At 38.9% G+C, this 17850-nt stretch overlaps 1 protein-coding gene and 1 long non-coding RNA gene across 4 annotated transcripts; one reads left to right on the top strand and one right to left on the bottom strand.

The window, feature by feature from the left end:
- Positions 1-307: 307 nt before the first annotated feature.
- On the top strand, positions 308-4590 carry LOC4341832 (cold-responsive protein kinase 1). 2 transcript variants are annotated; one of them, XM_015785772.3, is made up of 7 exons: positions 308-546; positions 2064-2247; positions 2372-2487; positions 2562-2772; positions 2862-3099; positions 3387-3537; positions 3877-4590. In XM_015785772.3, the coding sequence occupies exons 2-7, from the start codon at positions 2178-2180 to the stop codon at positions 4237-4239; spliced, it is 1149 nt and encodes a 382-aa protein (XP_015641258.1). In that variant the 5' UTR covers positions 308-546; positions 2064-2177; the 3' UTR covers positions 4240-4590. The 2 variants fall into 2 exon arrangements, with proteins under 2 accessions (XP_015641258.1, XP_066168040.1); XM_066311943.1 differs by having other exon boundaries at positions 2064-2273.
- A 3853-nt stretch (positions 4591-8443) lies between these two features.
- On the bottom strand, positions 8444-14109 carry LOC107281176 (uncharacterized). 2 transcript variants are annotated; one of them, XR_010742248.1, is made up of 3 exons: positions 13450-14100; positions 9256-11974; positions 8444-9111 (listed from the first exon to the last, which is right to left on the bottom strand). It is a non-coding gene; the product is annotated as an uncharacterized lncRNA (long non-coding RNA). The 2 variants fall into 2 exon arrangements; XR_001546421.3 differs by having other exon boundaries at positions 8444-11974; positions 13450-14109.
- Positions 14110-17850: the final 3741 nt, after the last annotated feature.

The raw sequence follows: 17850 nt of genomic DNA, 5'->3' as shown, positions 1-17850 counted from the left end.
CCACCGAAGCTTCTTCCAATGGGGGCCCCTAGTGGTGTGCTACGCGGCCGAGCCGAGCCAGCGAGCTTGGAGCTCAGCTCGAGCTCATCATGCTTGTGTCCGGCTCGTGGCTTGGACGGATAGCTACTTAGTTATTCTAGTATTTTTTATATCCGTGTGTCTAGATTCATTAGTCAATACGAATATGGGAAATGTTATAATTGACTTACCTTGTGAAACGGAAGGAGCACTTAACTAGTCAACGCTTTTGACAGCGGCGTTCTTCATTGCTGGTTTCTTAATACAATCGCCTTTGCTCTCTCTCTCTACTCTCTCCTCCTTTCCCTCTCTTTCCTCTCTATCTCTCTTCGTTTTGTTTTTTCGCTTCGGGGCGAGAAGAAAAACCTGCCATTTTTCAATCTGCCGGAGCAGAGATTTTCCTCTGCCGCGCGCGGCGTGGGCCGGCCGGGTCTCGACTGGCGCCGGAGGCGGAAGCCGTCGGGTTCTTCGATCTTTCTCGCTTGCCGGTTTCGACTGGAGATCGTCGGTTTCGCCGCTTGGATCGAGGTGAGCCTATCTGTTCAGTGTGGATTTTTGTAGTAGGAAAAATATTCGATCTTTAGTTTTTTTCCTTTTTCTTGGACAAGGGAGACGGTTCAGGTGTTCAGTATTAATGATCAAATAGGAGTGAGTTCAAAAATTCGTGAACTTTAGTGATGAGATTTTAATTTAGCAGAATTTATTCTTGGGGGGGGGGGGGGGGTTCTGTACTTCTGTTCATCATCAGTATCATAATTGATGAAACTTTTGATAGCTTGCAATACGATTTAGGGAGTTGGGGAAGAAAAGTAATGCGATTAGCACATATAATTGGCGAGTTGGACTTGAATAGTGTTTGTATGATTGTATCTGTGCAAGTTGAACCCAATCATACGTTGCTTACTTGCAGTAATCAATCACTCCGTACTAGATACCAGCATAGATATTCTGTCATGTGACTGTTCAGTGCCACTTCCATGGGGGCATGGGGCATGGGTTACAATCCCTTGTTCTGCATCACGATGAAAGCAAATGATGTGCCTCCGGTCCCGGAAGATACCCTTTTGTTATTGATTGATCCAGTTTGGGTAGGGTGTCTTCTCTTCTTGTTCTTTCATGAAAAAAACCTGTACTGTTATTTTTCGTTAGGTTTGTTCGGTGCTTATCCATGTAGGAATGGTCATGATGTTGATGCCTACACCAAGATGACAAGAAAGGTGTATAGCCACTAGGAGACCATTTGATGTATGGAAAATGCTGTAGTAGTGTAGTGGTCCTGGACGACTTCCGTTCTTGAAAGTTCACCTAAATTGGTATTGCGCATTGAATTGCAATATCTCTAATCAATGATAATTACTAAGCTAGCGCATTTTAACTGCATCCGTATATTTCTGTGTTTGCAACAGTTAAAACTCCACATGTGTTGGATTGGTGGAGCTGAAACTGCTTTCTATATTATTGACTTTGCTGCCCATGTTTGAACTTTAAGCTAAGCAATGTCCAACGTAGTTTGTGTGCCAATGGGACTTGGGTACTTTCGAAAATACTATACTTGAAACTTTAGTTTTTTTCTTTGTAACTGTGCAAACCTGTCATTGTAATACACATAACAAGAAGATTTTTTTTGTGATCATCTGCTAATCAAGAATTCAAGATAACTTTTTGAGAAATTTCTGTAGGGTTAATCCAAGAATTTTTCTTAAGGCCTCCTAGTTGCCTGGTTCTTATCAAACAAAATGTAAAATTCCCATAACCACTTCACCTTCGCTTACATGTCACTTATTTTCTTTTGCACTGTGATGCGTTCTGTGTCAATGCTATGTAATGTTTTTAGTAACATGAAGTTGTTGTTTCATTTTTCATGATTACCAAGTTACATTGGTTATTCTCTTAGTTGCAGTTCCTGCCATTCTGTTTGCTGTTTGACTCTAATGTATACATTGAGCTAATGTTTGAGAGGACATGCTACCGGCAGCCTAGCATGCTGTTTGTATCTTTACTTTTTATAGGCAGCACTGACATCTATTTATATTCTTCTATGTCAGGATACAATGGCTGTTGCTGAACATCTATGATCTCTGTGTGCATACATCGAACAACATCTCAATTAAGCCAGGCACAACACAGCTGTGTTTTCCATAGCTTGAAACATCTCAGTGATGAGTTGTTTTTCTCTCTTTTTCAAGAGGTCAAGGACCGGGCAGCAACAAAGTGATCCATATAATGAAGGTTACCAATTTTACACCAAAATTTTTGTACGATTTCACAATCTGAAATTCTGGATTATGATATGTCCTTCCTGAACATTTCATCAGCCAGCATCTCTCTGTAACATTTAACTTTACTTCCACAGTCTTCTCTGGTGCTGAGAACATAACAAGATACAGCTATAAGGAGCTGGCTAAGGCAACACTGAATTTTGACCAATCCAATAAGATTGGTGAGGGAGGTTTTGGACCTGTATACAAGGTTATACATTTACCATTGCATACTGTACTAGAGTATATTACATGTGTTTGACATTTGCCAGCTTATTATTTCAGGGAACTCTCAAGGATGGAACAGATGTTGCTGTGAAGTTGCTGTCGTTACAATCTAGACAAGGTGTGAAGGAGTTCCTTAATGAACTTATGGCAATCTCTGACATTTCACATGAGAATCTTGTCAAACTGCATGGCTGTTGTGTGGAAGGGAGGCACAGAATCCTTGTGTACAATTATCTTGAAAACAATAGCCTTGCACATACCCTTCTAGGTAGTTTGTCTTTACTGAATCCTCTGTATTCTTTTCTCCTTGGGAAAATATGCATATGCTCTAAAACCTTCTGCTTGCTACATTTTAAGGTTCTAGGCAAAGTAACATACAGTTCAACTGGAGGGCTCGAGTAAATATATGCATCGGTGTTGCCAAGGGACTAGCATTCCTCCATGATGGTGTCCGGCCTCACATTGTTCACCGTGACATCAAGGCGAGCAATATACTTCTTGATAAGGACCTCACGCCAAAAATTTCTGATTTTGGTTTAGCGAAGCTTCTGCCTTCAGATGCATCACATGTTAGTACAAGAGTCGCAGGAACACTGTAAGTAATAGCATATATCTGGTTTGGTAGTTATTTGTAGGTAGTGATTTGGATGCTAGCATCTATAGTCCTAGTCCATCAAACTTACTGGAGAAGAGAGTATACTATTACTCACTATGGTCATCGGATTTTGCTCTCCATATGTCTTGAAACCTGCTGTGTATCAAAATAAAGAGTGCAAATGAAATGGAGTAAAAAAATAAACTAGTCTGTGATAACTTAAGAACTATATGTACACCCTGCTATACCCTTCTCTTCCTTTCTTTATATTGTGGTTTTGCTTTCAGAGGTTACTTGGCTCCTGAATATGCCATCCGAGGACAAGTGACACGCAAGTCAGATGTTTACAGCTTTGGTGTTCTTCTTGTGGAAATAGTTAGTGGAAGATGCAACACTGACACAAAATTGCCCTACGAAGACCAGATCCTTCTTGAGAAGGTATGCTTTTTTCTATTTGAAATACAAGCATCTCGCTTCTTGGACAAGATATGATGTACCGAACTTTTCAGTTTGAGGCTAAATGTTGTACAGCTGTTGGCTTGTTACTGCAACTTAATTTTTATTTTAAGAGTTCAATGATGATGTTAAGAGTTCTAAATTAGCTCACTCTAGGGCAAGTCTTCCATGCTTAGCTACCATTGTATGCATCACAGTACCACAAATGTCATGATTCCCATGTGTTATTCAGGGACAAATCTTGCTATAACTTTGGGTTTTGTCATCCAACGGTACGTATGTTACCCAAATGTTGATGACCACATGGTCTTCCCTTTGCAGACATGGAAATGTTATGATCAGGGGTGTTTGGAGAAGGCCATAGACAGCTCTATGGTCGATGACGTGGATGTCGACGAAGCCTGCAGATTCTTGAAAGTCGGTCTTTTGTGCACCCAGGACATCTCGAAACGTCGACCCACCATGTCAATGGTCATCAGCATGCTGACAGGCGAGATGGAGGTCGACAAAGAGAAGATCAGCAAGCCTGATGTAATCAGGGATTTCAGGGACCTCAAGCTCAGGAGCAAGGCCACATCCTCCTCCTCACTGTTGACCTCCATCATGGCGCGCTCAACTCCCTCGTCGTCTCAGGAGACGACGCGCACCTCCATCACGGTCACCGCCATATCGGACCGCGACTGATGGGTCTCTTTCTGAAAGTGTAAAGTTGTGTAGAGGAAAACCGTAGCGTAGACGATATTATCTTCATTTTTTGTGCTTGCATGATCTTTATGTAGAATTTGCATCATCCCCATTCACTGAGCCTGAACACATTGCTGAGTCACACACACACACACACACACACACATATATATATATATATATATACAGCCCATTTCTGTCCTGAATTAACTCTGTCAATTGTCAAAGTGTCATCAAGAAACCACTACTCCAGTGAATTGCTGAAAGCCTGGAAAGGAAGTTGCATACATTCCAACTGAGAACTGTGCTTCAGAATACTATTAAATGCAATTAGTTCAATTTCCTTCACAATGTGTGTGTGCTGTGCACATTCTGTCCTGTACTTAGCCCCAAGTTTCTGTGTATCTTGTGAGCAGTTTCTTCTCTTCTCAGCCTGCATCTGTGGTATGCACAGGCATGGACAGGAACAGGATGCCATCAGGCACAGACATGGACGTACACAAAGCTTGCAGGGCCCCTCTCATCTGCAGTGGAATTAGGTTAGAGCGGCAGCCGGTGTCTCGTAAGCTTCCGACATGGTCGCAGGCGACGTTGGATCAAGCAGGCAGGATAGCATGCAGCAGAAGCAAAGCATCCATCATCATCTGCAAGGAGAAGATGGAAGGGACCGGCTAAACTGAAGACTCTAACATGGCCACAGGATATAATGGGTTCTTCAGATGACACGCACACACTGCCACTCCCATGTGTCACTGACAGGTGGGGCCCATGAGGCAGTGTGACAATGGCAGATGGCAGGCACCAGAAAGACATGAGCAGCTAGGGGCTCAGCTCAGAAAGGGAGCACTGGAAAGCCAGGATGGCATGCAGCATTCATCAGGGTATTCGATTTCTGAACTTTGCAGCTACAGCTTCTCATATTCAGTCAAGACATTTTTAACTTCCATTAGGCCGAGACAATGTAGTGGCGACGATTATTTACCTCAATTATGGGCAGGTTAAGCCAGGAATTGTACATTAGGGCTTCTGCTTAATTAGTTCATCCAACTGAAGTTCTTTTTATTTTTTGCCAGAAAAACCTGTCCTTCAAAGAAAGAATGCATCTGCAGATGTCCAGAAACGAGTTTTTCTTTCTCAGTGGCTAATCTTTTCTGTATTTGTTTTTGGTTTCTTTTTTTTTTCCTTGGCCCCTGACAACGGCTTTTCTGACCGTTTGCGTTGCGTAACTAAACTTTGCTCTCTTCTTATAATATATTAACATGTAATTCTTTTGGTCATTCTTGAAAAAAATAAGCTGTGCAGCAAGCACATTGGCCCACTCCAAGCAATGACTTCAATTCAGGCCGGGATCTTGGTTAATTAATCTAGGAGTAGCATATACTCTTATGTGAAGTACTAGAATCTGCAGGTCCACTCAACACCCATGCATGATCCATCACATCTGAACATATTTTGACTAGTGTTCTTGATTCATGTGTTATCTAGGCATGCACATATTTTATATATATTAAAAATTTAAAGTCATGTCGTTTGTCCTTGGCTCTGTCCAAAAACAATGCCATAAAGCGTATTGCTTAGTTTACTAATGATTTCATTAGCAACTGTAAGAATGAGAGGAAAGATGCAACCCTGATCTTCCACTCCATGAAAGCTACATCTGTGCATTTTTATTGGAACAAATGGCTGAAATCACGGATGAACTGATGAGTACACCCACTGAGTTGGCACACTTGTCAATATAGTTGTATGTTAGGAGTAAAGATGCCTGCTAATTGATTGGCTTAGGGGCTGTTTGGTTTCCAGGGACTTAGAATAGTCCCTGGCACATCGGATGTTTGGATACTAATTTGGAGTATTAAACATACACTAATTACAAAACCCATTCCATAAGCTTGGACTAATTCGCGAGACGAATCTTTTGAGTCTAATTACGCCATGATTTTGACAATGTGATGCTACAGTAAATTTTTGATAATTATGGATTAATTAGGCTTAAAAAATTCGTCTCGCAGATTAGCTCTCATTTATGAAATTAGTTTTTTATTAGTCCATGTTTAATACTCTAAATTAGCGTCCAAACATCTGATGTGACATGGGCTAAAAAGTAAGTTTTAGTTCCATCTAAACACCCCCTTAGTCAGTGCCACGAGCGCAACAAGCCTCAGCAGAAAATTAGTTGTCCAATTCAAACTTCCTTTATATTAAAAAATGTCTAAATTCAAAAGGAAATATATATATATATATATATATATATATATATATATATATATATATATATATATATATATATATATATATATATATATATATATATATATATATATATATATATATATATATATATATATATATATATATATATATATATATATATATATATATATATATATATATTTATGCCAAGCGCGCACTCATCAACTTTTGAAACATGCTCTCAATGCTTTAATTAAGCTAGCCTTTTGGAGCCCGTGACCTTTGCTCTAATTGAGACTAACATTTGGACAAACCAAGTATAACTTTCGGTGTTTACACTAATAAAATAATTTATGAGCACATTTTAAACCTAGTGGGGAGAAACGTCTAGTGATCTTTCAGCTAGCTCTATAAGATGGTGGGCTAACCAGCTTAGACTCGAAGCATCACCAATTCTATTTATTTGATATTAGATTTTTTTCCTAATATTCATCTTTTTAAAAAACCTGGTGGGTGTAATCATGCATGTACGATTCCACCATACACCGATGACACTCTCTATTAGAGATACATTTTCTGCTATGCCTATGTATCACTCATTCAATAAAACAATATATATAGGCTAGGAATTCTTGGATTAATAAAAGAAAGGAAATGGTTAGTAACACATACTCTAATTTTTTTATAATTACATAAAAAAATACACATGCACAAATACCCCTAGACAAGCACACCACATACATATGCTCGCGAGTACACTCCCTAGTGGTGCATGTAGTCTTGTACAGCCCACACAGGTGACACTGAAGGAATGTCCAACGGTGCCACCCCTAGGCCATGCCACGTGCAAGGATTATATGGAAGTAAAATGGGATATATTTGAGCCCAATGCCCATGACAGGTCATCCTAGTTTTGGCACATCATCAAAATCCTATGTGGAGAAAAAAATGTGGCCCTATTTGGATTGAGAGAAAATAAAACACATGAATAAAAGTACAGAACAAATGATTGAAATAAAAACATGAAACTTTATATAGATGGTGTTTGGGGTATAGGAATTTTAGAGTTTCTTAAACTAACAAGGTAATGTATTTCTTTTTAACTCTCAAGCTCACCTCATTATTTCTTTCTCTTCTAAGGGAAAATCTTCCTCAGATTTGAGATCAATTTTCTTTTCCTTTGATTTGCATTAGAATAATACAAGAATAGAGAAAACTTTGGAAAGTTTTCCAAACGCTTCTCGGGTCCATTCCTCTATTCCAAACACCCTATAGGTAAAATAAAAACTATGGTTATGAATTCCATTTATTTTCCTTTGAAAATCCTCCACACCAAACAGCCCCTGAAGAGAAAACATGCATGGACACTAAAACTATGTACAAGAACAAATTTTGACTTATGAGGGTAGAGATGTGGTAAGAAATTATACTCCCTCTGTTTCAAGTTTATAAGATGTTTTGACTTTAGTCAAAATCAAAATGCTTCAAATTTAACCAAGTTTATAGAAAAAATAGTAATATTTTTAATCCAAGATAAATTTATTATAAAATATATTTTATTATTAATTTAATAAAACTAATTTGCTAATGTAAATATTACTATATTTGTCTATAAACTTAGTTAAACTTGAAGCAGTTTGACTTTGAGCAAAGTCAAAACATCTTATAACCTAAAACAGAGGGATTAATAAATAATTCTAAAGGTAAACTCATATAATAAGAATGACATATTATCAAATGTCCCTAGTATTGTCCTCAGATGAGTTTATTCTGAAGGTCACAAGGAGGGAGAGATTCCTCCACCTGCACAAATTACACAAGTTACAGTCACACTATCGACTACACCTGATCCTAATCCATTCATCATAGGTTTGTTTTTTTAATAATGGAATAACATTCGGGTCTTTGCTCAACGAGTTACAACCAATTATTATAAAGTCCACACATAAACAAACTCAGCACACACTGACATGATGTAAAGAAAATATAAACTAAAAGACATAACACAAGATAAAAGAATTGAACTCTATTTGAGAATCTCCATCCGAACTTGGGGAGGAAGTGCAAGCCTTCCAACATAGTCATACATGTCTCCTTCCCGAGTTCATACATTTGCCCTAGAGGGTCTTCAGATGAGTTGGAGTTGTAAATAGATAACCTCAAGAGGCAGACTAGTGTGGATGCAACTGAGATCCCCCACAGTACTGCATGTGCAGTACTACATGCAGTACTGCTCACTGACATGTGGGCCCGAGGGGCTATGGGGCCCACATGTCAGTGAGCAGTTACTGCACATGCAGTACTGCAGTCGACCCGCATCCGTGTGTGGATGCCCTAAGAACCCAAGATTCTCCGATTTGAAATTTTGGGTAAGACATGAAGGGGATGATAGGAATGGACCATGTCCCATACATGTCATGGGATTTGGTTAATTAACTACTACATACAATCAAAAGCTAAATGTATTTTATTTTTTGACTCTATTTGGAATCAACAGAAACGTTTGGGCAAGCGACGGAGCTCCATCCCGGCGAGAAGGCGGCAACGGCGGTGGTGCTCAAGCCCGGCGAGGGGATGGCCTGAGCACCACTGCCACCGACCAGGACCATCGAGAAAGGCGCACGGGTTCCTCACCGCCGACGAGGAGGTCAACTCCACCGACGTCATCTCCTTCTCCTGCTGGTAGAGTTCAGAGTTGCAATAGTGTACTACATGTGTCAATGACCATGTGATACATTCTAACTGTCTAGATTTGTATTACTAGTATATATCATATTAAGTACTAGATTATTTTTTTATAGAACGGAGGGAGTATATATGCACCAGTTCTGGTCTTCTGGACACCGTATAATTCCAGATTCCACCCACCGGCGTGTTGGATATATATAGTAGAATGGGGTTGCTGATCACTTCGCTTGCTCGTAGACAGAACTGAACATACTTGAACAGCAACACAACATATCATCATGCAGTATGTAGCTAGTAGCTCGTAGCTCGTCTACTGCTCCATCCTACGACGATGTACTCCTATCTCTCTGCAATTCAGCATGCCGCACTCGATCGATGATGGTGAGCAGAAAGAGAGAGAGAGAGAGAGATGCGGACAGAGCGTGGAGCCATCCATCGCAGTCGCAGCGCAGCGACGCATCACACACAGCACGAGATGAGGAGAGGAGGAATTTCTTTCCCCCACACCCTTTGATGCCTTTTGGAGGACATCTTGCAGATGCAGGCCTTGGAAGGAGAGAAAGCTGATGAAGAATCCTTGAAGCGTGCATGCATGGCTACCCTTACCATAGCCAAAGCTAACCTCCTCTCTCTCTCTCTGATTGCATTGCACAAGTGAACAAGCACAAATGCACAAACAGGTCCTCTCTAGTAGACCTGGGAGATGTGGGGCCACCACATGCATTTGCAGCTCAGGTGGAAGGGAAGAGAAGAGTACCATCGTGCTTGGCTTGGCCCCAAGCACCAAGGAGCATGGAGCTAACTACGACTATGGCAATTGCGGTATACACATATGCACTGATATTATATGTACACACGCATATATGGTCATGTCATGATCAGACACTCCTACTCTATCTACCCAACGATCATGTTTAAGTCATACTAAGGGCTTGTTTAGGGAGCTTCTAGCAGCTACATCTTCTTATAGAATCTCCAGTTACCAGAAGCTCCCTCAAACAATTTAGCTTTTTACCTAGATTCTAAGAATCTGTAGTTGTAGAATCTAGAAAATGAACAAGCTAGAAGCTGGGTTTTCCAGCTTCTCCAAATTTTTACCAGCTAGCTTCTCAGCAGCTGCTTCTCAGAATCTTAAGCTCCCCCAAACAGACCCTAAGGCTGTGTTTAGTTGGGGAGAATTTTTGGGTTTGGTTGTCACATTGGATATACGGATACGCATTTGAAGTATTAAACATAGTCTAATAATAAAACAAATTACAGATTCCACAAGTAAACTGCGAGACGAATTTATTAAGCCTAATTAATCCATCATTATCAAATATTTATTGTAGCACCACATTGTCAAATCATGGCGCAATTAGGCTTAAAAGATTCGTCTCGCAATTTGCACGCAAACTGTGTAATTGGTTTTTTTCGTCTACATTTAATACTCCATGCATGTGTCCAAACATTTAATGTGATGGGTGAAATTTTTTTGTTTTGGGAACGGAACTAAACAAGGCCTAATTGAAAACAAATTTGAACATTTTGGAAATGTAGAAATTTCACATGATTTTCACAAGTTCTCCCTCCATCCCATAATATAAGACGCGCACGTATTTCAAGATTCAATCTTTAAAACATTTAACCAGCACTTAGTATAATATGAAATAAATTTTATTTGTTAAAAATTATATCATTATATTGAGATTTAAATTTACTTTCATATGATTATAATTTTGTTGCTACAAACCTTATAGTATATAAAAAATTATAAGCTAAAGATTTGTTTTGGAGACCATACCAACTTTGACCACGCCTTATATTATGAGATAGAGGGAGTATACGAGTATAAAATAATTCAGTTTTTGCAGGACTTCATATATTCCAAATGGTCGATGCCTTATTCTGCGGTGCATGCATGTAACCATTTTCATATAATCTTTGTAGGGATAGAAAACAAGTTTACGATTGGCAATAGCGAGACTTTGTATATTACCTCTATGTCAACATATAAGTAATATTGGCTATGCATTTGTACGCTTGTATATCTAGTGAGAGGCATGTACGCCGTACAGTCGTACCTTAAAAAACCGAAGAGATAAAAAAATCAAACATAAAAAAAAGTTTTCTATTATATTCCAACATATTAAGGTTAGTTTGGGTACTCTCACTTTCTTTTATGAAAAGATATATGTCGGGTATAAGGAGGTAAAACTTAAGGTGTGTCTGAGTTCGAGTCCCCTCTCGTGCGTGGGTTTTCTCACCATTTTTCCTCTCTGTGATGCTAAGTTTCTCCTTAGCATCGAATCCCACATTTTTTGTTCCCTACAAAAAAAAAAGCGTGTATAGAAGCTTGAGTATAGTTTAATTCAAGATGCATGGATACAGAAGCTTGCTCGCTTAATTGGAGCAGCGGAGTGCAATTTTAACTTTGCAGAACGAACTGCAGCTGATTCAGCAAGTTTCAGAAGTGAACGACTTTTACCAGCAGCATCACAAACTGTGTCACTGTGTACATATCTATCAGACAAATGCATATATTGGAAAGTACTCGTTTGTACTCCTCTCAGAGCCTTGTACCTGCTAACTGCAACCTTGCAAAGCTCTATTCAGGGTTCAGCTATCTGCTAGTAGGGAATATATCGAAGAGAGATTCTGTATGAATTTTTGTGAATTTTTATCCTGTATAGCTAGTTACAATGCTGATAGACATGCATGGAATATTACTCATATATATTTTAGCCTATATAACCATAAAACATCCTCATTGTGGCAGTATTACTTCTGACAGATCTGCAAGTAATCTTGAGCGTCTACAAATAAATTGAGGCTGCTCTCCATGCTGATCATCAGTCCCGCATTTTGGTTTTAGCTAGCAAAAGTTTCAGAGGAAGTTCGCATCAGCAAAGCCCGATTACAGTACTACTTAAATCACTAGTACTACCCCAGAGATAGATATATAAGAGGTTCTTTAGTTATCTACATGAATTGATGTTATATCTGTCATTCTGATACAATGCACTGCATAGTTTTCTAATTAATCAAAACCTCATTATCTAAAAAATTAATCAAAACCTAGAATTTGCCACCATTGATGCTGAGACCTCAGTGGCAAATCCTACGTGAGAGAGAGAGAGAGAGAGAGAGAGGCCTTTGGAGTAGAGGATTAATTTTCAGTGGAATTTTGCGGGAACTGAACTGATCGATTTCAGCAAAAATCCTGTAAAATTACTATGTTCCTAAGGAGCCTAGGATAAAAAATATAATGAGAATGATTGTTGAGAGAAAGCTGTCAAAGCAAATAATAAAACTGTAGCCCTGCTGATTCATGCATGTAAGCATATGCTGACATGTCTCATGTTACAGCTAAAGTAGGGCATGATCAACTTTTGCTACCGTCAGAGCAAGTGTACCTTCCATCTAAAAGTTTCACCTGTGTGTGTTTAAGTTTATCTTGCTGCAAAAGAATCATTATTCATCTAAAAATTGGAAGCGCATATGTAATAATTAAGTGTACAAATTAAGGAGCCAAACCTAATGTTGAACTTTATTGGATTACGTACTTAAGGCACAATATGATGGGTGCTTAATCTTTGATCTTAAGAAAGAGAGAAGAAATTCGTCCAAGCATGGATGACCGCACACGATAAGTACAGTGAAGAAAGGTAATGAATTTCAAAGAACACAATCCATATCTCTTCAGATTTCTTGGCCAAATCAAACAAACAACTAGCTAGTGTGTACTAGTAACTGAAGCTTTCTATCCCTATCCCACAGATGGCCATTTCTAGCAGAAATTTAAATACGTGTCAGTTTTTTCTTTGAAAAAAGAATTAAACTAAATAAAAAGACGTGAATATTAGGGAATGACCTAATATCAAATAATTAGAAGTTGTGAAGCTTCGAATCCAGGTCATCTAGCCGACAACCTTATGGAGCTAGCCGGGAAGACCCATAGGCATTTCTCAATTAAACTAAATCGTTATGCTTTTTCTAAGTGCCAGCCCAGTGAACAATTCAAGAACTAAAGTACAAGACGAAAACCAAGAAATGACCTCATGTATGTATGTACATTAACAATTTACTTAATTAACATTGCTTAATTAATTACACGCAACATAACAAGTACTCCAGTACTAGCAGAGAATAAATACAAATAAACAGAAATACAAATGCGCAAGGAGAAGTAACAAAATTACCATACAGTCCAAATCTCATCTAAGTATCTAATTAGATCTTGCTGGGAAAACATATGCAAATAAACTGCAGCGAGCTAGTCAAGAGTATGAATGCGATCTAAATATAAACTAGTAGAAGAAAAAGGGGCAGCTGATAGAGAGAGATTACCTTTTCTCGTTGTGATTAAAAGCTCTCATAGTTATCTGGATCAAGATTGAACAAGAAATTAATTCCAACGATTTGCAGTATCCTTGATTAGTTCTGCCCCCCTGCTAAAACAATTCGAAACCAAGCAGACAAACACATATCCAAACGGGCAAAATCAACATGAAATATGTAATTAACATGAACACCTAGAGGAAACAAATCCAACTACACATGTCTGAAACTGAATTAAGGCAGAAAGAGAGATCATGGCACGCATGCTTGGCTCCTTGCACGCCACCCACAGCATCCAAACACACCATGGATTGGGCTACATGAGTGGCATACAGGGAGCCAGGCACGCTCTCAAGCCGATCAAAACCAAACCTTTGATTTTTCTTCAGACATGAACAGGCCGGTCATCTATCCATATCCATGACCGGATGATATAGGCAGATGCAGATGCTCTCCGGTCTTCAGATGCATGTCAGAGGTAGAGATCAAGCAGAAGAGAAAAATCAGCTCGGCTGGTGATCGATCGAGCACAAGGGCAAGGACGAGGAGACCATGGGAGTAGGCAGCTATGGCCAAGAACAGTGGGTGTGGGTGAGGTAGAAGCAAAGGTGGGGGGAGAAGCAGCTGGATTTATAGAAGGGTAAGGGTTGGTGTCAACTTGTGCTTTGTTTTTGGTCTCTCAATTTGTTCTTATTACTGCTGCTGCCCAACGGTTATTCTTTTATTGTTTACTATAAATGCAGGGAAAAAGATGAGCATGCTAGCTATAGCTGCCAACAAAGCACTTCAGACATTGTGTATTTTGGTTTTGGCCACATGCTGACATGCATATGCACTAAATTAAAGTTTGGAAGGTTTTCATGGTACATAATTGCATACACCTGTATTAGTTTGTTGGTATACCTGAAAATGATATATTTATTACTATACTGCTAGCTACTACTAGTAGAATTCTAGAAACTTTAATATATACTCCATCCATCCAAAAAAACTCAACTTTTACAGTTTAAATTTTTTCTCACAAAAAACTAACTTCTACACTCCTACTTACCCTCAGCATGTAAAACGAGAAGTTTTATTTCTTCAATACCCTTTACCAACCTATCACTCTTACTACTTTTTACAATGATTAAGGGTATTTTAGTTATTCTCACTTTCTGCTAATTTTACCTAGGTATGCTAGAAATTGACTCTTTATGAGACGGAGAGAGTAGAGCACAAAATAAAGGTAGCCTTCTCAGCAATGCACCACACACCAACAACCACCACCAATGGCACAAGAACACATGATGTATTATCATATCAGATACTAATAACACATATTGCTTAATCATTTCTCTCTGTCTATTTAGGCTAATTCAGACCAAGGAAATTGGTCAGAGAGAGTCTGCAAGCTTCCTTGACCAGAGCTAGCTAGGGTGATCAGTGAGATACTCTACTCATATTCTCCTAGACCCCTCATGCAGTAGCAGTGTACTAGTACTGTCAACCTTGGCCTTTCTTTGAGTCTTGATGGAGACTAGTAGTAGTGCAGGGTCAATCAAATACGGAGTAGAGTACACATATATAAGTATAAATGTAGGGGAATCCCTGGCCATTATTCAGTTATTCCCATGCTGCAGCTGCACCACAGCGCAAGCTCCACTGCTCCACTACTACACTACACTTCAGTAGTAGTAGTAGCTAGCTACTGCAAGAAGAGAGCAAGAGACACATGGGAGAAAAGCATGCATCTTTCAGATCTCCATTTTTCTCCATTGTGAAGTCGATTTTGTCCGGTGCAGTTGGATGCGTTCCAGATTCGTTTATACTCTCTCTCTCTCTCTCGTTTGATCGACCGATTGCTATTGCCATAGCAATACCAATCAGAGAAAAGGATGATGGCTCCACGTACTTGAGAATCAGATAGGTCTTCAGGCTGGCCGGCCGGCGCCGCTGTCTCTGAACAATTTGGTAGCTGCATGCACATCGATCGGTCCACAAATTTGGACCATATTACATGCCACTGTTCACTGTCTGCTGGTGATCATGATACACATATCCTTGTTTTTTTAATATATATATTTTACGGGTCATCAGGTTTTACTGCCTGGACTAACTGTAGGTCAATCGACGCATGCATATATGTACAGAGACAGTGAAAATTTTCAACACAATCATCGAGTAGCTACCGCATCGATCTTGTTACAGGAGCAGGTGCAGATATAGCAGGTTACTATATCACGCATGATGTTCGTAAGAAATGGATACAGTAGGTGCAACGATTTTTTTTCTTCTTTTTGCAGGGAGAGTTGTTGTGACGATATAGGATAATCAGTATCTGAAATATGTACTGATGTGATCGTGCACTTCAATTTAGACGAGGCAGTTATTTCTTGACCATTTCATATCCGGGTAACAAACAAACAGCCATGACTTTAGCTGTAGTAACCAGGGTTTCACTTATTGTGCGGCACGATTATCGCGCGATAATCGCATGATTATCGCGGTTATCGCGCTTATCGTGGGGGTATGATAGGGAAAACAGCGATATGGTTTGGATGAATTTTAACCAAATTCAAAACTCCAGAAAAAATCGAAAAAAATTGAAAAAAAAATCATGGATGTAGTTCTTGATTTGTAATTACCAATGGTGAAGAAATTTTTTGAAATAGAGTAAGCTAACTTCAAATTTAAGGGCAATACCGAAAATAGTTTACAAATTGGAAAAAGGAAGACAACATTGGGCCTCAAGTATCCTACATATTCCAATTATTCTCAATTATTAGTTTTATACACATAACCAACCGTATTTTTGATTTTTTTTTCTCTATTTATTTTTTATTTACATGATTTCAGCTACACATCCCGCGATAACCGTGCAAATATCACGGTTATCGCGGTAAACCGTGCGATTATCGCTCTGAAACCGTGAGTTTTGAATTCAAATTTTTGGATGTGATTTTTGTGTGATTTTAGACGATTATCGCGCGATTATCGCGATAATCGTGCTACCGCTGGGTGGTGGTAATCCCGGTCCAAATGATAAGGTAAACCCTGGTAGTAACATCAGTATTTCCTGCCCCAGCTGTTCGATTGGTTCTTTGGGTGTTTGTTAATTGGCCTCAAATATTATTCTCTACTTCCGTATTTAAGTATACGTACACCCGTTAACTTTATTATTTTTTAATTCAACTTCGATCACTATTTTTTTATTAAAATATAATGATAATACCTAACAATATTATAATATTGTAAAGTAAATATAAAGAAAAATCTTATCGATGAGTTTGATCAAATGAAGTGGACGGTGTTATATATTAAATGTGAAGGGGGTACTAAAATACTTAAACGGACCAATGTCATTGTCAGATAGCAGAAGTAAAGCTCATGTACATGCATGTTTAATTATCCTGTTACTGTCCACTGATCCATCTTTTGACCAAATATATAGAGGCATTAGCTAAGGTGAGTGGCAGCCTGCAAGACTTGGAATGTAATGCAAGTGAAGAATTATTGATCGATCACGAAGAGTATAGATAGCTAGCTAGCATACCTTTCTACATGTGCAAGAAAGATTTTTCAGTGTGCAGATTAATTAAGTAAAGCTAGCACAAAGCATATGTACGTAGTTTTCATCGTCTGTTTGTTGGCTTATTAACAACATCCAAAACTTATTTTAAAGCTTATTTTCAGAGTTGATTTTAAAATATTCTTCATCGTATTCTACTTTTCAACATGAACTTTTTAAACCATTAAACAAATCTAAAAGTTTTGTATATAAACTACTTTTAGTTGTTTCGTTCATTTTTCTACGATTTATCAGTTGTAGCTTAAACGATCAGATAAGTGGATATATATATGCTATGGTTAGATTGGTGAAGTGGCAAGGTAATTATAGTTATACACAGTGGCAGTTGGTTTGGTTGGAGATGATTGAGTTGGAGGCAAAGATCGATAGACAATGCATCGATGGAGATGGGGATGGTTAGCTTGGAGGTAACGCATTGGAGGCTAGCACTTGGGGCCTTTCTCCCCAAGGGAGGACAAGAGAATGTTCTCCAAATTAGTGGTTGCGATTGAGACGGTCTCTTCACATGCGTGCCGCCTGCCTCTCCTCTTGCCAACGTCCACGCATGTACGTATGTAAAGCCAACAGATAAACACAACCGATTTTGCTACTACTCTCTGTCGTCTCTGGTGTGTATATATGCTCATGGACTCTGATATAGTATTCGATCACTTAGTCACTTTCATATGGGATGGAGAAAATCCCCTATATACCCATGAAAGTTCATCTAATCTCTTCTATACCCCTGAATTTTGCTCAATCCCTTACATACCCCTGAATTTTAGTTTGGATCCCTTTCATGCCCTTTCCACTAGTTGACCGTTAAATTCTTTTGAAAAAGTCCATTTTACCCTTTGCTA

The sequence above is a fragment of the Oryza sativa genome, chromosome 6 (assembly GCF_034140825.1).
Source record: "Oryza sativa Japonica Group chromosome 6, ASM3414082v1".
Lineage (NCBI taxonomy): Eukaryota > Viridiplantae > Streptophyta > Magnoliopsida > Poales > Poaceae > Oryza > Oryza sativa.
This window is presented reverse-complemented; position numbering and strand designations above follow the sequence as displayed.

Coding starts and splice junctions, on each gene's coding strand:
- LOC4341832 (XM_015785772.3), top strand. CDS start 2,178: ATGAGTTGTTTTTCTCTCTTTTTCAAGAGGTCAAGGACCGGGCAGCAA. Junction 2,488..2,561: donor GTTTTGGACCTGTATACAAG/GTTATACATTTA, acceptor TTATTATTTCAG/GGAACTCTCAAGGATGGAAC. Junction 2,773..2,861: donor CCTTGCACATACCCTTCTAG/GTAGTTTGTCTT, acceptor CTACATTTTAAG/GTTCTAGGCAAAGTAACATA.